This window comes from Coloeus monedula (assembly GCF_965178545.1).
Source record: "Coloeus monedula genome assembly, chromosome: 1".
NCBI classification, from domain to species: domain Eukaryota; kingdom Metazoa; phylum Chordata; class Aves; order Passeriformes; family Corvidae; genus Coloeus; species Coloeus monedula.
The window spans coordinates 119,029,943-119,055,555 of NC_138781.1; the positions used below are offsets into that span (position 1 = coordinate 119,029,943).

The window sequence follows — 25,613 nt, forward strand, 5'->3', positions numbered from 1 at the left end:
CCATCTTAAGATTCAAAAGCAACACAGCTGAATTCTAAACAGCACAAGCTCCTGACCTGAGACTGACTGCAGAGCAGTGCAAAACCCAATATGCCTCTCAGAATATTCAAATGGATATAGCTTTCCAGGAACACTGGGAAAAAATCCCTTTTAAATTATCACATCCCTCCTGTCGGCAGGACAGCATTTGCTTTCAGTCAACTTTCTCTACCATTCATTTTCCTCTTTGCAGTTCAAAAAAATAGTTGCCTCTCTCTAAAGCCAGACTTTGGAATAAACATGTATTAGCAGTAGCACAAGAGGCTTTTTTAGAAGTATTTGCTAAGTTTCCAACATGCAGCTGCATGAAATTAGGGAAATTTGAGATCATCAATTTTATCCTCCAACTTCCATCCTCCCATCCCTCCTGACCATGCTCCTCATCCAAATTATATAGCTATACACAAAGTTTTATTATGGAGCAAGATGAAGCACATAGGTGGTACATAACAAACATACTTTCAAGAACTAGTAAGGCTGTGACATACAAAAAATATGTAAACTACATTTTTCTCAATGACTGTTCAGAATCATTACTGAATACGTTAGAAGTTTGTTTGACAGAATTTCCATTTTGAATACACATAAAGATTATAAAACAAAACACATGACAAATATTCCTAAAACCCAAAGCCATTGCTGTTTATTTATATTTTAAAAATATGATGTCATGTAACAATAACAGATACATCCTGGCATTCTTTTAAGTGGTAGATATCAGCATGGAAGGACTTTTTCTTCCCTCATAGTTTGCATTACAGCACTTTATTTTAATCAATTTATTTAGGTGCTTCCCAAGTTCACTTTCATATATTGTTAATGTGTTTCTGAGTTATATAAACCCCAGTCATGTCTTTTTATCTTAAACTAGAAATTAAGCCAACTTTCACAGTATCATAAATCATCACTGCTACTGTCCATATATAAGCTTAAAAGCATACATTTTTAATCTAGGCAACAGTAAAACCAGACTAGAAATTTAGATGTTTTTATAGACAAAGATGAAGGAATTTCTGAGGTTTTTTTGGGGTTTTTTTGCAAGGAGGTTAATTCTCAGCATGAGTTCTGTACTCACCTCACTTTGGCACTCAGGGCACCATCTCAGAGCCTGCAACAAATGAACTTCATGATATGTCACCAACACAGAGCAGGACACACAAACCTTAGAGCTTAATGACTTACAGTATAAGAAAAATGCTTTAATTTTTGTATGCCCTAAAAGGAGGGCCACTTGTAGCTACTCTGTCATGTAGGGCCATCATCAAATTAGCAGTTTTATCCACTTTGGAAGAAATTGACCAACAACACATCCTTTCCTCCATGGACAAAGTTCTAGGTAACATTTCACTCATCTTTGAAATAGACTATTCAATAACAGAAGAGTGGGGTCTTATGTTATAGTGCTGGATTGCCCCTTGCTACACAGATGCATAGCTGCTACTTCAGGGAGCAACTGTCCTCCCAGAAATGGAAGGGCTCTGTGCCTCTTAGCAAAGCCTGATGGCTTCCAAGGAATAACTAATCCTTGGAAGACTGGTAACATTCATAGCAATAGTATCTGAGGCTGGGAAAGTTTTGTCAATGAGTAAAAGACATCAAGGCTTCTTAACACTTGGCATATTAAAAGAAATGAGTTATGCTATGTGTGTAACTTCTTAAAACACTTGTGACTCCATTGACTTAAGGAACAAGACTGCACCAAATTGCAGACAGAATTCCCATTTAGTTGAAGGTGATGCTTTATGGGACTACCTAAAAACAGAGGCCAGACAAAATTAAGAGAATAAAAAGCAGTTATATTTATTGAAGGGCCTTCAGGTACATTTAGGGTAGATGAAGCCACCCAGGGGCTACACCCAAAAATGGATGATGGGTCACAGGTTCCCATATTTTTATAAGTTTGGTCCATTTGCATATTGGGGGTTAATCTTCCAATTACGGCTTCAGGTAATGAAGTCATTTACCCCAAGTTTGCTCCCCCCCAGCTAACTTTTGTTTACATTTCTTGGGGCCTAAGACAGTGAGGTATCCTTGATTCCCAGGCCTAGAGAGGAATTGTTTTGTCTGACCAAGATGGGAGAACAGTAGCTAACACTGTATATGGAGTTTAGAATTATACACTAAAGAATTGCAGGATCACAAATATACGAAAAATATAAAAGCTAAAATCCTCTAGCATCAAAGGTAAAAAATTCAATGATTAAAAGCATTACATCATGGGTTGTTGCTTTGGTTTGCTTTTTTATGCATTAAACCTGTCCTATAGATTTATGGTATTTGCAAATTTGACACTGGGCAGTACTCAACTACGGTAATACTGTTCTTGAAGAATAAGGCACATTTGAGAACTAATTTTAAAAAGCCAGTACATCAACTAGTAAATTTATCAACCAGGTAAGAATGCAACTTGACGAAATGACATTCTGTTTTCCACAGATCAATTGTCTTAGATTTATTTACTCAAAGATATGATACAATTACAAGCCCATGCATTTCATAAAAATCTAACTTAAAATTGTTATGGAACAAAATTTTAAATAAAGCATATACAGATGTTTCTGGGTGTTCAAGTGGACTGGTTAGTCTAGAGAAATATTATTTGCAACATATGAGCAGAAGCATTGAGATTTTCATGTGACCATTTCTTTAGCTCTTCCTCTTCCACTCCTCACATGGAGATAAATCACAGCTGAGTAACTATGGATTGAGTCCTAGGCATAAGCTCATAGCTGAACTCATAATTTCACTTTCCATTGGCTACATATTTATAGTACATCCCTTTTATACTGTTATTAAAAATAAAATAAATAAGACTACATTTTAAAAATGTAGGCAGTATAACTACTTAAAAAATGTCCTTTATCCATTTAATATGCTGACAAAAGTGAAATTTCGGTCTACCTAAATTCTTTTTTATGATTACAAGGTAATTCTTGTAATTCCCAAATGTTTTTGAAAATTACTATCTCTCATAGAAAATTTAGGTATTTCTACGTAATGAAACCACTGGAGAAATCACAGAGAAGCTGCAACAGATTAACATGAAATAAATATTAGAGATAATATTTAAAAGGCACACAAATACTTCAAACACATACAGTTTCAAATCTTTATTGTTTTAAAATTCTACATGTCTTTTACAATTACAATAATTTGTTACTTAAATGACTCTTGTATGGTTAATGTACAATGAGTTTTTTCCTGAAACTCAACCATGAAATACAATTTCATCAATATGATTTTTCTAAATAGATTAATACAAGACTTCTGTTTTGTTGGGAAGAACAAGTGCTTCACTTTGAACAAACGGCACAGGTGTCTTCCCTTCAGAATCTGTGTGATCAATCCATCGAAAGTGCTTTTGAAGATTGCAGATCTAACTGTGACTGATTTTCAAAATCAGTCCATCAAATTACAAGGGTTTTTTAACATTAAAGAGCATTTTCATGTAATGAAACAAGCTGCAGTAGTTATTTTTATTCATCTACTGAGGCAAACTCATGTTGAAGAAAAATTATATGATTATCTGCATGCAATGAACACCCTCTTAAATAGTTGATGAATTTTACACATATAAAGAATCTGTTAAAGAGTGCAAGTACTTTGATAATGATTTCACAAAAGGACATATGCTGGTAATAATGGTAACTAACATTTAACATCTAAATACAAGCTAATGTATATTTAACAGGCAATTAACATGGCAAACAAACCATGTTTCATGTGGCTGCCCTTCGAGAAAATGAACTCATTTGGTCCACACTCTTAAAGTTATCTGGGTAAAAAAATCGAAGCAGTTAGGGCCAGAGTTTTTGATGAATTTCTTGTTTCTAAAATGTCACCTGTTAAAAAGTAAAAGCAGTACATCAATGACGTATCTTGTCACATGACCTCAGTATAAAAAGATGGCCTGATATTGGGAGCGATGAACGAGCACTGAAGGATGAGTCAAAAAAAGAACGGAGACAGAATGAACTAAAACTTTGTTTTGTTATACTTTCTTGTTCCATGGTACTGCTTTCACTCTGTAGAATTTTGTACCCAAAGGAACTTTGAATCTGTTTTGTGCCTATAAAAAAAAGAAAAAAAAATTAAAATGTGGGATTATTCTACTGATTTTTTGTATTTTTAAGCCGAAACTGATTCTCATTATTCAGTATTCAGGAGACCCTCAGGAGTCTGGCAAAGCTCTGGGCAGTGTGGATGTAAATACCTAACCCACTGCTCACTCACCTCTTCTCTGGTTCCCCTACTCTTGCTATTCACTGACTCAAAAGAAGAGCAGGAATAGCAGAACTTAGGACAATTTTCATCTAACTTCTTATGCAGGGAGAATTTGTCACAAGTGTTATTGATGCCATGATGATTTTTTGCCTTTTTTTTTATACTCCTTTTATATACCGTTTTATAATTTTTTTGTATTCTTAGTGGTTTTTAGCCTACATTCTTAGACTTATTTGTCAAGCTGGGAGACTAAACATCTTAGAAGTTTCATAGTTAGGGGTCAGAATGCCCCAGACCCCAAGGTCCTCTCCAGAACATATTCTGTAAACCAAGATAGAACCATCCAGGGGAAGGTTCCTTGGGGAGGGGGGGCTCACTCCAGCCTCTCACTGGGGAATTTTTGATAGATATGCTAATTAGTAAGACCTGTAATGTTATACCAGATCGATTGTGGGTGTGCATTGTGGTGTGCATTTCAGTGCATTCCACCTGGACATGGTGCACCTAAGGGTCCTTAAAATAAATACCAAGGTAAAACTCCTTTCCCTTCTAACTGTGTTTGTAATCCTTGATTTCAAGACCAGGAAAAGGCATCATTACAAATATTAAAACTGACTTTTTCTCTATTAATCATAGATGATTTTTCATTACTATTTTCTTACCTTTTTTGCCTGGCAATATTCCTTTTCCATCACTTTTCCTAGCACCCAAGGTCTCCTAGATGCACCTGATGCTAAAGAGAAAATATATTTAATATTTTGGATAAGCAACTACAGGTACCAGGATATTACATTATATTTTCATTAAAAGCAGAAATTCTTTAAAAAACTCAGTTTTTTAAATAAATAAAAACATTAAGTAAGATCAAGTTTAAATGCAACATTTTGGTGGCCCTTAAAACAATAATTTGCAGTACCTAGGTCCACACCAATTTTAACCCATCACAAATACAACTAGTGTACTGAATTTCATTTTCCCCACTTCCCTGATGCAGGAACAGAATCAAGACATGGTTTCCTGAAGTACTGAGACAGAGACAAATGTGTCCCTCAGGCAACTGGTATGTTGTTTGTTTTACGTGCAGTTTTCTCAGATTTGAGATTAACTCTGTTCAGCAAGTGGTAAGGAATGGAACAAGCTAAGTCCATTTGAAAACAGGTCAGTGAATTAACTACTCACAGTAACGTACAAACTGAAATGGCTTTTACCTTATACAGGTAAAAAAACCAGTAAGGAAAGCCTACCATATTTCACACAGCTATGAATGCACTACTAATGCCATAGCTCAGAATGTATTACATCTGGAAGTCAGATAGGCACTTTCTCCTTATGTTTCACAGATGACACATGGCACAGATCCTTCAGCAGACTCAGAATCCAGCTAGGCCTTAGTGGTCTTCTGGAGACTACACAGTTATTTAAGATCTATCATCTTTCATCATAAGTGCAATCTACAGTGAGTCTGCTCAGGGAAATTATTTAGCAGCTTGTGACATGCAATAACATAGAAACTTTCACTGATAAAGTAGAATTAATATAAATTTTCTTTTGATGCATATTCTTAGACATTTCTACAAAGTTGGGAGCACAGGTGGGTTTGCAAAAAACCACGACAGCTCAAAGGTATTCCCATGAATCCACTTCATGTAGCTCGTGGCTTAGTGCAAAGCACTGTTACTTTTCCTCATTTAAAAAGATTTCAATTTAGCTAAGTTTAGATAGCTGCCAAAAACAACCAATAAAGAGCCTTGAAGATTAAGGGAGAAAAAAAGTAAATGTGCCAGCAACCTGAACAAAAACAAATAAATACTGAAAGTCTTCTCTGAAAAATTTTAATAAATACTATCTTAACTTGGTGGAAAAACTACGAGCAAAAATATTGCTTGCAAATTCCCATATACTGTTGTCTACATTTTGTTATTTATTATTCATGCTACTGAGTAGTTAAAGCAGCCTGATGGGAATGTTAACAAACCCTGTGTGTGTACGAAATTGGCATTTTCTCCCTCTTTTTTTGTTTTTTTACAGCTCACTTTGAAGATGCAGGTATTTTCCCTACTTTTCCAAGGCCCTAAACATCTCTATAAATTTTTAATTAAAAATGTTCCGCCTTGAAAAATATTTTGCATCAGAACAAGTAGCAAAAGCTACAAAGATAGCTGACAACTATCTATAATACATGCTTCTTGTGTTTATCACATACATATTTATAAAATCACTTAGTGTTAGAAAGTTAAGAGTGTTATTTGTAAGAGGAGATAATAATTAGAAAAAAATCTGACACTTACCACACTCACCTGGTTTGAGATCCAATGCAGCAAGGGACTCTGAGTGCAAGAAATACAAGGTTGGACTAACAGTAAACAACACGTAGTTGTCATGCCTTTCGTCCAAGATAATAAGAACCAAATCGCCAACCTGAAAACTGGGAAAAAAAATAAAATCACAGAACTTAACTAAAAAAAGCATAGAAGCTTGAAACTACATTAATTACACTACATTTTTTCTCCCATGTATTGCCTGAGACAGACTAAGTTGAATGGTAACAGACGTTTCCACTTGCTGCGCCAACTTATATACATTTCCTATTTTCTGAAGTCAACAAAAGCAGGCTATCTTTAAAAAGTGATTTTGAAATGTTCTACACCCATCAGCTCAAATTATTTTTTTCAAAAGAACTGTGAGTTTTGCTTTAAAATATAATCAGAAGTACATAACAAAATACTAATGTTTCGATCTTGCATTATTTTTATTCACTGGTACTTCAGTTAACCATCACTGCACTGGTGTTTACAAACATTCTTTTGATGTTTTAAACTGAAGCCAATTTGAACACAGAAAAATACAGCAAAAACATTTATGCAGCTTTCAATCTTAAAAGTTTTAAGCACACAAGACAAAGAAGGGATGAAGTGTTCATCTTTGATCGAATGATGAAAAGCCAAAGAAACACTGTGGCGACTACGTAAAAAGTCCTAAAACTCTGCTTTTTCCTGACACCAAGGTAACACAGGAAGCCACCAAGTTCTCATGCGAAGTTTCAATAACAGAATTCAAAGAACGACTACTGTCTCCAAGCTTCTTGTTCCACAGTGCAAATGTCTTGCAAGTAAATTATTCACCCATTAATAAAGTCTAAAATGGCTACAAATTAAGCATTAGATCATGAGGGGACTCTAAGAATAAATATTACTACTATTTTGGGGATGAGGGACGAAGTGCAAAGAAAGTGAAAAACTTCTCCAGAGAAGGAAACTACAGATACACAGTCAGTCAACTGAGTAAATTTAGAGAAATTTAGGTCATCATCTTTGAAGTTCATTTTTGGATTAAATAAACAATACTCCAAACTTTTCTGCCTGGACGCATTATGAAGACAGGCTATAGTGACTTAAAATCATCTGTATTAGACAGATAAATTCTTCTTTCGCAACATTTTCCTCCCCAAAAACTACCAAGACACTTGCCACAATTTTCAGATGCTAAAGGGAAAAAAACGATTCTTCAAGTGCTAACTTTGTTACAGCAAAAATGGAAATTGGTGTAATTCAAAAAACATTAACAGAATAATCTGTGCCAGTTTTCTTTCTAAAAAGCTTTTTTATATTAGTAATTTATAAGCCTAATATTAATTAAGAAGTTGTTTGTAGCTTTCACATTTTAAAAGAATACTTCTGTTTCCAGCAACAATTCTACATGCAACTGCTAACAGATTGAGAATACCTAACAAAATGTTTGAGTTAATTTTATTTCATTCTGTCAGAGCAAGCCAAGAACTTTGAAGACTTCAGGAAGGTAAGACTTCTCTTCAAATATAATACAGCACTATGCATATTCAGGGTGAACAGATTTCCTTCTATCTTTTCTTAGCATGACTTCAAGGTTACAGATAAACAAACAAGTAATCTAAAAAAAACCTCAGAGAATTCTAGAAATTCCACAAAGTACAGAATTCAAAAAAGTCACTGACAGTTCAAAAAGGCCGTTTTTTTGTTTATAAAAAGGTTTTATAAAATTTGATTTATGCTCAACTGGGATGGCTGAATAGGTGATGGCTGAATTATAGAGATCTATGCATCTTTTCACCACAGAGCAAGAACAGAAGAATTGTAACATTCACTACACACTTATTTTATTGAAAACATATCCATCTACTTAAATGAAATTTAACATCTACTTACTCTCTAATTGCTATTTTTTCAGAATGTCTTGAGGATACTGACGACATACTTTGGGACATCTATAAAAAAGAAAAAAGCTATAAAGTACTTGCTATGATGAAATGTATATTGCAGGTAAGAATATGGGAAAATAATTTTTGATCAATTTCAAGCAGTGCCTGTCTCGCAGATTTTATATTCACTCAGAAAACTCAACATACTTTTGTCATCCTGTTCTGTATTAAGTTTGGTTGTTTGTGGTTTGTTTTTGGTTTCCACTATAGTGCTTTTTCTTTTAACAGCTACCTTTGATTATGAAATTTCTTGCATAACTAATTTCTCCCTCATTATTTAGAATGGGGAAGTGCTTTTCAGATCAGTGCCAGTGAAGATTCATTCTGAGCATACACAAGACCTATGATCCATTCTAATACAGTTACCCAAGGGCATTAGAAAAAGCTGATGGTAGAACACTGGAGTTTAAACATGTTTATTACAATTAAACTCTAGATGTTGAACTCAACATGGTCTCTCAGTTTTTCTAGGCGCTGTCACAAAATATAAAGCTTATTGTAATAAACAGAGCAGCACTCTCTGGAATAAAACTGGAGTCTATAATTCTTTGTTTAGTAAGACCAAAGAAAGGCTTCATTATGTGAGTTTTTGGACATAAGAATTATCTCCTGTATGTATAATATTTGCCTTTAATTCTGTTTGAATTAATTAATACTGGTACATGGACCAACTTTCAATAGGATAAACTAGACCTAAAAATTAATAAAAGTGTACACACAGTTTCTACAATAACTACAATAACCTGAAATGACAATACCTAACGCTACTTCTACCTCTGAAGGAATACCTGTCCCAGTGGAGGCAAGTAGCTGGAGAAGCTGATCTGATATGAATGTATCTGTTCTATTACCCTCTGGTAACCTCCTTACAAAAAACAATTCATAATTGCTCCACAGAAACTCTGACTAGAGGTCCTGCAGATTTTCCATACATTCCTACTTCCTGGACCATTTTTACATGCTATTCAAATCTAGATTGCTCATACTTGAAGTTTAGCACATGAATTTTCAGCTGTAACTCAAATACTGTTCCCTACAGGGTATTTCCTTCCTATTGTCAATCTTGCCCCCTGCCTTCCCCAGAGGCAGTACCAGCCTGTCTTCATATGAGCTTGAAGACTATTCACAGCTCATTTTCTTCATTTCTTCAAAGAATGGGTCCAAATTGAATGCAGTATATCACAGAAAGCTCTCAAATTCTGAAGACACGTTCAGCAGTTTTCTTTACAGGATCCAACTTCAGATTTTTTTTTTTGTTAGAGGCTACTTTTCTTTCTTGAAAAAGTTGCAGCTAGCATGAAATTTGTCAAATTTGCTTAGACTGTTCACAAAAGTGTTTGAGAGTTCTCTTCAGATATAAAGACCAGGTATTTTCTTGCTGTTTTTTAAAAATGGAGTAAGTGTTAAAATAAAACACGAAATAGCTTGATTTCTGTATTTTTCCTTGATTTCTAACTTCAAGAAAAACAGAACAAATTAGAATGCTGAAAATAATTCCATTAAAACCTAGTAAGGAATGTTTTATGAGTACAACCTTTAGACTGAAAAAATGTTTCCCTTTCTCAATAATTCATTTAATGTAACAGAAATCCTGTAATAACATTCCAAGTATTAAAAGGAGTTCCTTTTTGTTCCTTGCAGAAGTAACCCACAAGTTCTTCTGCAAAAGCCAGTAACCTATGAAGATTTTCTTTTTCACACAGAATGCCTTCTGACCTCATTTCAAGTATCTCAATAGAAATAAACACTGGTATTTAAGTGTTGATGCGTATTGCAATTTCAGAAGTGCATTTAAAAGGAGGGGGAGAGGGAAAGAAAGATGAAGAGACAAATAATAAACTTATCTATGAAAAAACTCATTTTCTAAATAAGGAATTGAAAAGATAAGAAGTTCCTATGCCCAGTTAGAAATCAAATTTGAATCACTTTAGAGACCAATGAACTGCCAATTCCTCCTACGTGGCTCTGTATTAGTCATAACAAGAATAACCTTCTATTTGTCTTGTACACAGTGTTTCTTCCATTTTATTTCACTCTGAGATGACAAGAGATCAAGAGTTTGGTTCAAGAAATCTACAGAGAGGTTTAGAAAACTGTCCAATGTGTTTTGAGTTTTACTGTAGCATGAAAACTACACCTAAGTAAATCCTGTGCACTGCACTGACATTCTGAATTAAAAACGCTCCTTTAAAAATTATACTTTTAGATGTCTTGCTATCCTTTCTTACACCTGGTATGAAATGTAACTTCCCACTATACAGATATCAGTTCCTACCAAACTTCTAGGTATCACCTGTCACTTAAAGAAAGTGAGATCACCACGGCCAGTCCACCCAAAGGATGTGTCTGTTTCCTATACACACAGGAATTTTTTTTTAAGACTTAATATTGAGACCTGCTAACAAGGATAAACTGGGAATAAAAAAACAGGAGAAGAATTTATAGTCCAGGGCCCTCTGTCACTACATTCTTTTTCCTTCCATAGGCATTTCCTGTATTTGAGCATTTCATATGGTGGCTGCCTGAATTTCCAGCTGCTAGGCAGAATTAGTTTCACACCTTACAAAGCTGAGAGGTGCAGTTTTCCCAAGCCAGTCTAGAAGTTATTGCTAACATTCCCAATTATGTTTAAAGTGCAGGCATATTTACCTTCTTGTAAACTGGCCTTTGATCTACTGTTGCTGAAAACTGAGTCATGGTGCCCTGGAAATTAACACCCCCTACCCCAAGCCTGGATGCTCTGTGTTCTTTGGGAAGAAGTCACTCTCCAGTCCTGTGACTCTTTTTCCAGGAGAAGACTAAGGACCTCTGGAAGGTTATGAGGTTATCTATTTACCACTTGCCTTAACACTTAAAACATTTCTTAAGTTAATAAAAAAACATTTTTAGATTTTAACAAACTTAAATTTTTAAGCTTTTCTTATTTTCTCATGAGGCTTAAAACATGCATTGCACAAATACTTACCAATCTTTGATTTAATCTCTTATTTTCTTCTTCTTTCAACTGCAAAGTCTAAAAGAAAATCTTAATCTGATTAACTGGTTATTATACCTCTTACAGTACAAACATAAAAAAATAGTTACTGTACGACTAGAGCCCAACTACTTGTACAATACCACATCTTTCAGTGCTATAACAATTACCAAAATATCTTTTGAAAAAATACACGCAAAAAAAATTTAAGTCTAGCAATTATCCCAGTACTACAAAACCCACTGCTAAACTATGTTTACCTCCATACTCATACTTTTCTTTCAGTTAGAAAAACATGTCACTGATAGAATGGCAAAAGAAATGTAATGTATTACTATGTTATAGCTTCTGCCCATGACAAATCCTATGTAATCAGATGACAGAATAAAGCATGTATGTGCTTGTAGTCAAAAACATCCAGGCAGCTGCATCATACAGTGTCACAATCCACTAACAGAAAGCATTCCTGTTCTTTATTTGGTCACAGATTTTAGTCCAAGTGATCCTAGAAAGCCAAAAGCTAAAGACGCCTTTTTTCTTTTTTTTAAGTAAACTTAAAAGACAACTGAGATGAAGTTAGATATGACTGAGCAGTTAAAAATTACTAAAATCTGAAATACTCCAATCTAACTACTAGGGGTTAATCTCACATTTTACCAAGAATACAGCCTACAATACCCACTTCCATGAGAAACCAGTCAATCAAAAGAAATTGCAACTTTTTTTTTTCTATAGAAATTCTCTGGATCAATGATCTGTCACTCCTAAGAAGTGGTATTACACTATAGTCATTCATACTAAAGCCTACATAAACACAACAAAGATAGGCCAAGAGTAATCTTTTAACTGTTATCTTGAATTACTTCAGTGAATTATACTGATCCAAGAGTACAATGAAAAAACATTCCCTGAAATCATATTTATAATCGTATTCATAATCCTTGCAGACACTATATTGCATCAGCGTATATAACTGACCACAGCATTACTTAAAAAATATATACATGTGAAGTTCTTAGTTGTAACACTTAAGCTCACAATCTACTCACTCTTTCTAACAACATTATCCTCTGCTTTTCTTCAGACATATGGACATTTTCACTAAAAGAGAAAGAAAATGGATAGGTTAAAAATGAAATTTTTCTTCATATCAAAAGTTATCTTTTCCATACCCACCTGCCATTGTCACTCAGTGAAGAGTGTTATGTATTTGCTAGCACAGAGGGAACAGCATAGAAAGAAACAGTAAGAATCAGCATCAATATTTCTGTTTGGTGTTTTGGATTTTTTTTCTTTTCTTTCAACCAATGAGGTTCTTTACTGCAACAAGCCAGTGAATTTTCAGTAATCAATTAGTTTATCAAGCTACATGGGGGCATTTCTTGGTATTTTGCATCATTTTCAAGACATCAGGATGAAAGATACAGCTCTGCATGCTTTGACAGTTAACCCCCAATATTGCAATTCAGCTCCATGATGTCCCATTTTCCTAGTCTGTAGCTTAAAGGCTGCTGGGGAGTAGCTTGAAGTGCCCTAGTACTCCCTGGTAGAGACACTAAATTGAACTTGCTACTTGTTGCCATTTACGTGCAATAAACTGAGCATTGGGGCACAATATAATAATGCTAATATCCCAAGTAATTTCTTAAGAACATAAACAGTAATCTGTAAACCAGTTATAATGTATTTTAAAAGCAGTTTAATAGGGCAGAAACAATTTATTTTCTAGTCCAAATAGATTTGGTTGCAAAAAGAAAATGGACAAGTTTTGGGACGAAACATGCTATAAATCCAAGCAAAATGCTCAGCAAAGCTAACAGATTAAGCCATAGTAATCATTACTTTATTTCAGTTTTAAGGCTGTTTAGCTCTCATGTAATAGGAAGCAGTCAACAGAAGCCTGTGAAAGTTTCTGTCTAATCATACACTGAGCCATAATTTTTTTGTCCACAAGCTTTATTTTTTTTGTACATCTGTTCTCAGAGTGCAGGACTAGAATGATTAGAAACAGCTCTTTTTCTAAAGATAGGATACATCCTTATTTTATTATCAGTGCAAGTTTAGTTTGGCAAGCACAAACTGCTTTCATCCTCACTTCCACAAAGCTATTTAGTGCTCTGGGTATGTGATTGTGAGTCAGGCAGCATCGGTTGTGAAGGACACTGACTAAACTTAATGTTAAGTACATCTAACAATTCTGCTTTTACTCCTCTGGTAAAAACCTTGCTTCTCTTTTGTGTTTCCCAGTCAGGTTCATTACTTCTGTGAAAAGTTTGGAGGAGAAGTCGGGGCTCTTCAAAAAGCTAGTAGCATTGAAGTGAGACACTGTTCAAAAGATACACCAGTAACATGCAGCCTCCCAGCTCATTCACTATTACAGTTTTTCTTCTGTTAGACTTACATTTTGTATACTTAGGTAAATTCTTTTATGTCATGATTGTGGTGCCAAGTTTCGCCTTGAGGCTGCATACTTCAAAGTTAACAAACCCACACATTCCTGATGATTGTGACACCACAATTGTATGCACATGTACATTTAAAAGAATATTTTCAGAAGACCATCAAAGGCAGGAGGAAAGTTAAACATGCTCATCTGTACTTCACACCACTCAAGAGCACACATTTCCAGAACGAGAGCATGCTCTGAGTATTTCTACTCTAATGACCCATACTTACTGCACAGCCATCATACTGGTTTCCATCGTGGAGTCCATTCTTCCTTCAGCCCCAAAGTCAGCAACCAATCTGTCTGTGTCAGTGGGCACATCAGCTGCACAGGCTCCACAAGCTTCTGACGCTGCTGCCAAGTAGGTTGATGGAGAAAAATTACTACTTCTCAGTTTATTAACTTCTTCTTCAAGCTTCTTCTTCTCTTCAAGTAAGCGAGCACGATCTTCAGAAAGTGTTTCAATCAAATCTGTGACACAAACAGAATTTCTTTTAATTACAGCAGCACTAAGGCTGAAAACCAATCTGTAGAGAATGGAACAGTTCTATTTGAGAAGATGAATACTTCTTCAGAACTTTGCTTACCCTTATCTTTTTCTTGCTGTTGTGTAAGCACTTTTAATTTGTCACTAAGATCATTAATTATGTTTTCTTTTTTCATTTTCTCTCTTGCCAGAACAGTGTTAAAGTTGGTCTGAAAACAGAAAGGAAGTATTACTGAAAAAAAAAAAGTACTGTAAAAATGTAATGCAAAATAGTACAAATGACAGCATGCATTTCAGTTTTCTGCATTATAATTAAAAAAGAAATTAAAACTTTTTAACTTATTGCTTTGGTGAAGAGATAAAATGCCTGTACAATTTATTTTTATGTTTCTCTGTAAAACTTTTTTTTAATTAATTTCATTTTTAAGCCTCTAGTTCCCTCAAGCCTGATACATTAATTTTAAAAACTCTAAGTTGTGGGTTTTTATTTAAATATAATACTTTATATTCCAGTTAATGTAAAACAGTTGAACATTCTATATTTGAAACAGTTACTTGAAGGATTAAAATTATTAAGATAAATCTGAACTGCACCAAGATATGTTACATACCATGAAAAATACTGTTATCAATACACTACACACTGAATTAAAAATACATTTCAAGTCGTGCGTTAATTCTTCAGTGAACAATAAATTATTGCAAAAGGTACACATGAATCCTGGTTAATAGCTTGAGTAGGTGAACATAAAAAGAGGCCAGCATAGCCTTCAGTACCAGCCTGACAAATCTTTCTGCCTCTTCAATCCTTCTACTGACCATTATGCCCTAGACCCTTTTAGGGTGCTGCTGAAGGGACAAAACCTGCCAACAATCATCTATTTAAAGGATATTTCAAGTTAATTTTAATTTTTCTGTGAATTTTAAGATTGCCTTGATATATGTCTATCAACTCTCAGTCTTAAAATGCAAACTATTTGGTGGGCTACACACCTTACATAGGGCAGAGCAGCCTTTGTTATACATCTGCATAACAAAACTCCCATACCACAAGCATAAGTGACACCTCTAAGGAAACTTCACAGAGGAAAGAAAACAAAAACCAAAAAGGACAGAGGCTAAATACCCAAATACCCAAAACATTCAGTAACCAGCAGAGCCAGTGAAGTGAACTGTCAGCACTGACTGATACACTGTTTTTCTGGGTTTGTGGTATTTGTTTGCTTTGGCTGGAGTCTGTTTGGGGGGGAGTTGGATTGTTTGTTTGTTTGTTGTTTTTTTTAAAAGTTCCAGCTTTCCCTGGAATTTGTTGTCAATGCCTCAGAACCTTCCCTTCCATGCTCTGCTGAAAAAATGAAGAATACTATTAGATAATGGGGAAAATGGAATACTGAGGAATATTGTGATGAAAAAATAAATCTAATGATTACCAAAGTAGGAAAAAATTCCTGTTAGATTTACTACATAAGGTTAACTCCAGTATTAACACTTGAAGGCCAAGAATTTCAATAATATTTCTTTCTTTATAACCATCTGCAATTTTGTGTTCCCTGCACCCAGTGATTCATAGCATTCATTCACCAAGCTGGCTGATCACCACCCTGTCTCTTTGTCCTTATTTGATCCTACCACAGCCACAGTAAGGAGAGGTGCTTAAAACAGAAAATCCTTTCTCAGTGTTTAAATGCAACAAAGCTGTAGATAATAGCTGTTACTAACAGAGATTTAATTTAAGAACTCAAGACTCATCTACAGAAACTAAGAGGCTCACGATGTTCTGAAAGGAAAAAATGCATGGATACGGATGTAAAATATTAATCCAGTGCAATGTGATTTTGTATCAAGATGTGGCATGCATTGTGGCTTTAAGTTTATTATGTAAAATGCAACATACTTTGTTTGAACCTCAAAATACACCATATTTATGCTTTGAACCTCGAAACACCACCTTGTCCACGCTAATAAACTTTAAAAGCCAGTAAGCAGCATCCCAAATCAATCAGTATTTCAAATAATTAATTTAGTGTTGTCCACAAATTTTGTAATAACTGGTATCTTTCTGCAGTTAAAGAGATAAATTAATATAAATTCCAAGCATTTAAGCAAAAGAAATCAGAAAAACTGAATCTGGATTGCCAGTTGTTTGATAATTGGTTTGGCCTTTTGGTTTGTTTTCAGTGGGGTTTTTTTGGTTTGTTTCTTTGTTTTGGTTATTTTTTAATGCTTAAATGTTTGATTCCATTGACACATCGTATTCTGGCTTCAGATAAGTACATAAATTTAGAATGTGGAAGTGTTACACAGCAAAAGAGAAAATGCTACTCTAACTTCAAAACACCAAAAGAACACAATTGTCATGGGAGCAAAAGTAATTTAAAAAAAATCAGCTTTACTTGCTGCTCTGCAGTGAGAGATGTCCTGATGTTCTGCATTTCTTCATTCTTTCTTTTCTCTTGTTCTTCAAGTTGCTCTAAGAACTTCATTTTTTCTTCCTGAAGCTTCTCCTGAAGTTCAGCAACTAAGCTTGATTCAGCAGTTGATTCAGCAGGAGGACTTAAAAGAAAACGTTTAGGCTTTAAATTTGCAGCATATACCGAGCCCCACAATACATGAAATAAGCACACACGCAAAAAGTCAGAAGTTTATTTTGACACATTATGTCTGAAATATTTAGTAAGTACTGTATTACAATTAAGCCATTACTAACTTCAATTCTACTTTTTAATCATGAACATCTCACCAATTCTTACTCTTGGGCATTACGTTTTTTTAGTGTAGCACAATGGCTTTAACTTTGAAGTTTTGTTGCAGGGCAGAACTTTTGTTTATACTTTTTCCTAACATAACAGAAGGTGTGGAAAGTGGTAAAAAGAACAAACAACGATTGACTTCATGAAGATACTTAGTATGTCAAAATGCAAAGCCTTTGGAACTATCACATAATGAAAACAATTCAGAAGTAAATCCGATGTTAAGGAATCCAGACGTGAAATTCAAAACTCTGGACTGCAGAACCTGAAGGACAGCACTAATGATCGTGAAGGAAACCATAAGCAGTCACAGAGGCAGGAAGGATAATGACCTTAAATGGCTTTTGAAACAATGTTACATAGGCCTAATATTTTTCAGCACTGAAGCAAAAAACTAACTGCACTCTTCTCTGTTTTGGCTTGAGTTATCAAGAATCCCCCCTGGAGAACTTTAGAATAGAGAAACCCCTTTTTTGGGCAACATTTGTGAAAAAATGTATTATTTAAATTTCCATTATTCATCTGCACCAGAATCATACTTAAACCATATTGACATTAATCATATTTAGACCCAAAGCTCTTAGCTGAACTGTACCAAAACAGGAATCATCTGCCTTTCAGATGGGCTGCCTGGACTACTGACTGTAAATGACAGCCAAGGATATTGCTGTTCTGCAAAGGATGCTAGCACATTACCAGTTTTTAGATCTCATCACTGTAACAGGCAGTAGGGTTAGATATTTAATCTGCAAAGGTCTTAACAACTACAGCAACAGTGACAATATCTAACTTTATTGTTTTCAAGATACCAAAAGCATCTCTCTTCAGATTGGGGTTTCTTTGCAAGCAAACACTTGCACTATTCTATGATGACAAAGGAGGTACTTAACAATACTGTTACTGCTCTACCACATGGGCATACACTGAATATACAAACTATTGTGCAGCAGCTAAGCACTCAAAAAGCCCATAAGAAGCTTTAAATAAAAGAGTTCTGAAAGCCAGCTGAAGTTCTTGGAGTGGCTAAAAATCCTTTGACATTCTAGAAGTCAGAAGTAAGATAAGCAGGGAAAAGAAAGTCATGAAACACTCAGGCAAATCTTTCTTTGTGCCACTGAGAAAACATTTTCATGCTTGATTAAATTTCAGTTTATTTCTAAATGAAGCCCAGCTAAGAGAGAGAGAGAGAGAGAGAGAGAGCACGTGCTTTATGGAGAAGCTTCACTACTTATGATGGTCTGACAGAAGTGGCTGGAAAATACCAAAGCAGTAATTCAGTTTTCAAAGCAGTTGGGATTCCTATTCCGCTTTTAACACTCTTCACAGTATTATAACTCTTTTAACTAACCAGCAGAGTCTTTCAAATTGCTTAAAAACAAATCATTGAAGAAATTGTGGCTTTCAGTTGGCTAGTACTACACAGTGTAGAAAGAGTAACTAGAATTACAAGTGCATTGCAGTTTTATTATCTTTCCTAATCAAAATTACTTCATTTTCAGACACACCAAACCACGTTAATTTTTATAACGTGGTAATGCATGGATACCAAACATTACTTTGTTGCCTCTAAATATATTTTTTAGTTTTCATGGAAGTTCAAAAACTAAATTCTTGACACCAGTGCAATACCCAGGTCAAATTTAACAATCCCTTTCTCTGTCTGTACCTTCTGAATGGCTAATATAACATTAGTCTTGGAGAAAACAACACCTATCTAGCAAACATATAGTCACATGCCAAATAAAAGTTGTTTTCTACCATTACAAGTTAACTGCTAAACAATGAGCGAGGATAACAAATCAACTCAAGTTACTGACACAGCTTAGGGTTTTAGGAATTCAAAATCAAACAACTAAACAGTGACTTTGAAATATTAGGACAGATTTACTTAACATGTATGCCCTTTGGAGATAAAACAATAGAATAGCTTGATTCCTAGAGAAAAAAAAACTAACAGCAGAATAAAGGCATAAAAACAAGCCTTAGGAGGCAAAATGTATTTCAATGTCACACTAAAAATTAAATTACTTGGCAGAACTTGTAACAAACTAACAGCACTTCTTTAGATTGAAGCAGATAGTATTTCTTTGAAATACATTCTGTTTTATCCAGTTTGGATAAGAATACACACAGCTGTGCTCAAAAGTTCAAATTTAAATGTAGGTGGATTTTTAAAAAGCCTGATGACACAGCTACATCTTTTTCCTGTTGAGTCAAGTTCTTCAAATTTCTACAATGCGTTCATACACAGAAAAGGAAAAACACAGAATTTATCATTTTTCTTCCCATTTCACCATATATCATTAAGTAAATATTTTCTTCAATTAAGAAGGGCTGTTCTTAAGTTTCATTCTATCCCGATCTTAATTCAAAGAAGCCATATTATCTGATGCATTTTTTCATACACTGACATGCAAACATAGACACTAAAACAACATCATATAATGATGGATTTGCTCCCATGTGAAAATCCTGAGGTAGCAGACAATTCCAGTGAAGCAGATATTCCCATTTCCCTTGGACTATGCTGTGGGACTCTGCATGACCACCCCTCTCCTACCTTTTTTTTTTTAACATTACATTGATATTCAAAAGTTAAAAGCTAACTGAAGTCTGTACTCATTTTTTGAAGTATTCTTGCTTTTATGCCGATTCTGTCCACCTTATTGATCTTTTCCCATTTCACATACCTGGTATAGCCTAATACCTGGGAAAAAGTTCCTCTATTAAAATGTTTTACAAACCAGATCTATCAGCTGCATTGATTCATACTACAAGAACATAAATGACAAATGCTAGCATTAAAAAAAAAAATTTGCCACTAAGCATTGGTCACATTAAAAAATTCTACTATTTCCATTCTATAACTTAATCATCTAGGCTGCTGGCAGGCATTACAAACTGCTAAGTACATAAGAGGACACAGAAAGAATAATTCTATGCATTCTTGGCAAGGGAAAAATGTATTTTTCTTTCTAAAATGGAAAATCTCTGCAGAAATTAATAAAAAAAACCAATGATGTTAGGATGTTCTTTAAGATTATGTTGCACCCTTGTGTTTCATTATGAAGCTCAAACTGAAGACCCTAAAATATGTACATGGGGCAGCAAAGTTAATGGAAGTCCATGTAACCACGGCACAGTTCTCAGTCAATCCTGTATAAATTCCCACACAGGTTTTCATGCCACCAATATCACTAACCTGGTGTACAGCTAGCCAGTAAAGAAAGTTATCAGCCTAACCTAAAAGCCAGCCACTGCATGTTCTCACAGTGCCAAGAGCAGAGCAAGGATGGGAAAGGAGAGAGGGGCTGCGACCAGCAAAATCAGAATTTCAAGTAACTTGCTATTGTGGAAACACTCCTTCAATGTAACATTAAAAGAATGAAATAGAAAAACCTTCACTGCTGTCTCAAAATAATACTGTGTTACATATTTTACAGTCTTAGAGATTAACTACAGCCATGGGAACATCACTACCTGGAAAATGAAAGTAACTTGTATAGAAACCAATACAGATAATCACTATTAAAATACAGAGGTTTTACTTACTGGATAGTGTGTCATGAATATACTACACTGACTACTTTAAAATACTAGGAAAACACAGTAACTTAATTCTTACAGTACCTCCGATTCACTTGCATCTCAAGTTGTTGTATTCTTTCCAAAAGCCCTTTTTCAGCTGCTTCCCTCTGTAATTCAAACTCTTTACAAGCAGTTTGTACTGCATCCTCTTTTTCACAATTGAGCTTCTGAATGAGCAACTGCCTGTCTTGCTCTTGGTTAGATACTAACAGTTCTTTCTCTTCCTTTAGCTTATGGATAATAGCTTCGTATTTTTCCTGCTGCTCAGAGAGAGACAACTTTTCTGTTTTTTCCTTCTCTAGGGCACTCATTTCCAACTCTAACTTACTTTGTAGTTCTGTTATTTGCTCTGAAAGTCTTTTTTCTGCCTCAGCAGTTTTTTGATGAAGAAGCGTTACTTTATTTAATTCAGTTCTAAGCAAATTTGATTCTTCTTCATATCTATTTACTAGCTCAGAAATACACTGATCTTTCTCAATAGTCATCAGAGTCCTTAGTTCTGATAAACCCACTTGATATTCATCACTGCTAATTTGTATTTTATTGTTTAATTTATCTATCTCCTTTTTTAAGCTTTCAGTTTCCTTGTCAATTTGAGATCTTAAGGTCTCTTGTTGCTGGTTTCTGCTTTCTTCCAAAAGAAGCTTCATTTCATCAGTTTCTGCCTCTTTCAGGGCAAGTTCAACTTCTAATTTGCACCTCAAATCAGACAGATCTGAAACCTTGAGCTGTAACTCTTCTACTTGTTGTTGTTTCTCCTGCATAACTACTTCATGAGATTCCTGCATTTGTTCAAGTCTATGCTGGTTCTCTTTTTTTAATTTATCCAAACAGTCCTTGTGCTCAGCTACGACCTTCTCAAATTCCTGTAAATGCCTGGCTTGTAGGTTGCTTTCCAGTTCTTTTAAATGGCTTTGCTCTAAACTCTCAAGTTCTGCCCTCAGGAGTTGTAGTTTCTCTTTGTTTTCAACATGAAGTTTTTTCAAGTCTTCAAGTACTATTTCACGTGACTGTCTTAGTTCCTTAATTTCAGAATTTTGTGTCTCCATTTGGCATTCCAATTCAAGTAATTTCTGGTCCTTTTCATTCTGAAGGCAAACTACAGCTTCTTTCTCATTCTTTACTATTGCAAATTCATTGTTCTTAGTCTGAAGAACTTCCTCAAGGCCTAACAGGTCACCTTTTAACTTTTTGATTTTCTTTTTATTTTCTTCACCATCCTCCAATAATTTATTAATTTTAGTTTCATATTCACTTTTCAAACATTGTAATTCATTTTGATGTTTATCGTTTAGTGTTTTTTCAAGTGAAAGTTTTACCTTCTCAATCGTATTTACTATTTCTAAGGAAGTACATTTTAAAGAATTAGAAAAGTCACACTGTTCTTTTTGTACAAGTGTTCTGAAATGGCAGAGATCTTCCTTTATACCTCTTAAATGTATCTTTGAGTCTTGAGCAATAACCCTACACTTCTCCACACAAACACTGAGAGAAGCATTTTCTGCTGAAACATCCTTTACACAAGAACTTGTATCTTGCATACGTCTACTGTCTATTGCATTGATAACTGAAGAATAAAGAGATTCCACCATCATTTCCGGGCTTTGTGGGTCACTTATTACATTAGGAGACACTGGATTTTCTTCTATTACAAATTCATTTACTGCTGACATAAAGTCAGATTCTGGACTTTCTGCTAATGAATCCAAGTCTAATGATCCTTGCTTAAGAGCTTGCTCCAAGTTCGGATGGGCAATGGTTTCAAAATCAAACGTATGAGCATCAATGCTGTCTGGAGACAATTCTTCTAATGGAGCTGGGGGACACACAGGAGGACACAGGGGACCCTGAAGACTGAGTGATGGAGGAGTTCTTGAAGAGGTAGCAATTGCGGTTCCTGTAGTACTTTCCATCCTTGGTGTGGTAGCAGATTGTGGCGATGCTTGACTATTGGAGGCCTACAAGTTATAAAGCAAGAAATAAACACTTGAAGTGATAAGCAAAACTGTTAATATTAAAAATTAATTTTAAATTATCAGGCAAAACAAGAACTTAAAAAAATCAGCCTTATTTTTTGCAACAGTCCAAAATATGTACTACTAAAACTTAAGCAAAAATTGCAGAAAATCAGGGAGATTTCCATTAGGTTTCAGAAAAGCATAATTTGTAAACACAAATACTAAATGCTCACCTAGGCAGAACTCCTATGTAGAGCGCACCCAACTGTATCTTACCAGTCAGAAACAGGCTTTGGCTCCTAACAGCCTATTTATTTCAGTTTTCCTAATAATTTTGTTACTAAAACATTTTTATTCTATTATTGCCAATACTATTATTGAAAAAGCAGCCATTTTTAAAATACACAACTAAGGTTTACAAAATCTTTACTACAACAAAACTGTTGTCTACTAACATATCAAAAATACGTATCAATTGTTCTGCATGTGAATGTAGAACTAGTACAGTACAATGAAGGGCACATTCTAATTAAAAGCAACATTCTGACTTTTCAGAATGCAAGACACACAGCAATCACAGCCAGATTGGATTTTTTCCCCCTTCATGTGCTCCCATTGCTCCCAATTTTAGTCATTTTGCCTCTAAATCCTGGATATAACCAAAACTGATTCTGTAGCACCAGATCTTTCAATATTCACCTGCAAAGCTAATGGTTAGAAAAATCACCCAGAATAATCCACGAGTAACAGCAGCTTGTGAATAAACATCAGTTAAAGCTTCTCCACCTTCATGGAACTGTCCCCAAGAAATTCTGATCAGTTGCAGTGATTTTGATTCTTAAAAGGCTAAAAACTTAATTAATTGGAAAATTGATTTGATTAGATAACACTTTAAATCTCATTATCATCAGTTATTGTTTAATACTATACCAATTATAAAACAAGATCTCCAGGACCAGTGCATACCCTGCTCTGACCTGCATGTTTGAAGATCAGTCTCTGGTATTTCAAAGACATCATACATTTCTATATATTTCTATATTGCCATGGAAATTATACTTCAAGAGAATTCTGCTGAAGTTTTATTTACCATAGCTATAATAGTTGTAACTCAAGCCAAGTTACCTGCACTTCTGTGCACCTGCAATTCAGTAAAACTCCATTCTGAAATGTTTTTAAAAAAAAAAATCAACATCAGCCTTAGAGACTATGCAAACAGCCCATGTTCTGGGATGTTCAAGCTTTCTGTATGTACCAAAACTCAATTTATCTTACAGCATGATGTATCTGAAAGGTATATTCAGTTACAGATTTTCTTAACTTCACAATTTAATAGATTAAACACAGTAAATTTACTGCTTGCAAATTTTTTTTGACAGAACAAGCAAAGTGTATAAAGTCTTCATCCTTTACTACCTTTATAACTACCAGAACCAGGCACAAATAAATGATCAGCCTGTACTCCTTTAGTATCTTATGCTATCATTTATCATTTACAACAAGGAATATAAAAGCCCTAATGCCAACAATACACCTGTAGATTCCTAAGACAAAAACATAAACCTTAAGCTTCAGCAAGTGCAGAACACATCCCAGTGCAAGCCAAAAGCAATGTACAGCCTCAGCATCCACCAAGGATGCATTCCTGAAAAAGTCTGTAATAGGATGGATAGTGAAGCAATTTTTCCTAGGAAAATTACAGTGAAACACACACAGTTAAAATACATACGGCAAATATCTGTAACACACAGAATTAAGGCATAAGCACAGGATCATCAGGATCACAAACTGGAAGAGATGCAGAGTTTTCTGAATGTATCAGTGCTCTGAAAGACATCAGATGCATTGTCTGTAACACCATAGCTCAACCAATACCTTGCTCTTCCATCCTTCATCACTAAGAACTTGTTTGATTTTATTCGTCTAAGAAACGTGACCATGTCTAAAAGAAACAGTTGCTGAACAAAAAGTCCTGGGAATCCTTCTAGAAGAAAATTCCTCTAAGATGTTCAGTCTGAGTGCTGGAGATTTGTTGCTGGTGCTCTTCTTCAAAAAGCCAACACCGCCTCCAGCTGATAATTCTGTGATCCTGCTCGTGCCTCTTTCCTAAACCATCCATACTGCCTCAATGCATTTAAAATGTGTGTCTAGTGCTCTTTATTACGTTAGTTTTTATTAAGGAAATTTCTGCCATCTATTGAATTTAGCCACTTGACTGGTGACAGTGGAGCTTGGCAATAAATGTTCAGCAACGGAACTCCAAAAAACCCAGAAGCGGCAGACTTTGATCTACTGCTGTATAAATTGCCATTTTTTTTGCTTTCTCGAGCTTTTACAGTGATTGTTGCTCAAAAAGAGACCCCATCGTCCTCTGTACCATGCAAATGTTCTCTTAATGGAGATACAGTGTGTTTAACAATTCTTGCTGTGATTTAAGAAGAATCTATTTCATCTTCAACACTCATCTGTTTAGCAGAGTTGCATTTGCACCTCAGCTTCCCTAGCTTTTACATCTTTATGAATCTAAATCATACAATAATTTTGAAATACATTGTAAAAAAACCTTGTGGTCATTGTATACAAAATACTGTATTTATGAAAAATGAACAGGACATGAGACAAATAAAGGGAAATGCTCCTTTTTAAATGATTCTATTAGCCAGGTTTAAGCATTTCCCTTGGGTTTAATTTCAGCTTGTTATTTATTAAAAAAAACTTTCAAAAATAGATGTTGAAGGGTACTCTGTATGCTGATACATGCCTGGGTTCAAAGCATGCTTCAAGTGACAAGCATCTACCATTAATAAACTAGAGCTTTAATAGTAACAAAAACTAGCATCACAGCTATCAACAAGCACACACTAAAAAAAGCACTTCAAAGACTTGGAATATCGGAAAGTCCTACAGAAATCC

General features: G+C 34.9%; 1 protein-coding gene across 2 annotated transcripts in view; it reads right to left on the reverse strand.

Annotated features, from left to right (window-relative positions):
- Positions 1–2,587: 2,587 nt before the first annotated feature.
- The window catches only part of RB1CC1 (RB1 inducible coiled-coil 1), a 68,551-nt gene continuing 45,525 nt past the window's right edge, over positions 2,588–25,613 (reverse strand). Inside the window, exons 15-24 of one of the 2 annotated variants that reach the window (XM_082298046.1) lie at positions 20,785–22,700; positions 16,798–16,957; positions 14,505–14,613; positions 14,148–14,388; positions 12,521–12,572; positions 11,463–11,510; positions 8,445–8,503; positions 6,561–6,688; positions 4,926–4,996; positions 2,588–4,108 (exon numbers count right to left, since the gene is read on the reverse strand). In XM_082298046.1, coding sequence (XP_082154172.1) covers positions 4,031–4,108; positions 4,926–4,996; positions 6,561–6,688; positions 8,445–8,503; positions 11,463–11,510; positions 12,521–12,572; positions 14,148–14,388; positions 14,505–14,613; positions 16,798–16,957; positions 20,785–22,700 — 2,862 coding nt within the window. In that variant the 3' untranslated portion in view covers positions 2,588–4,030. Of the gene's footprint in view, positions 4,109–4,925; positions 4,997–6,551; positions 6,689–8,444; positions 8,504–11,462; positions 11,511–12,520; positions 12,573–14,147; positions 14,389–14,504; positions 14,614–16,797; positions 16,958–20,784; positions 22,701–25,613 lie in introns of both variants that reach the window. The other variant, XM_082298045.1, reaches the window with a different exon arrangement.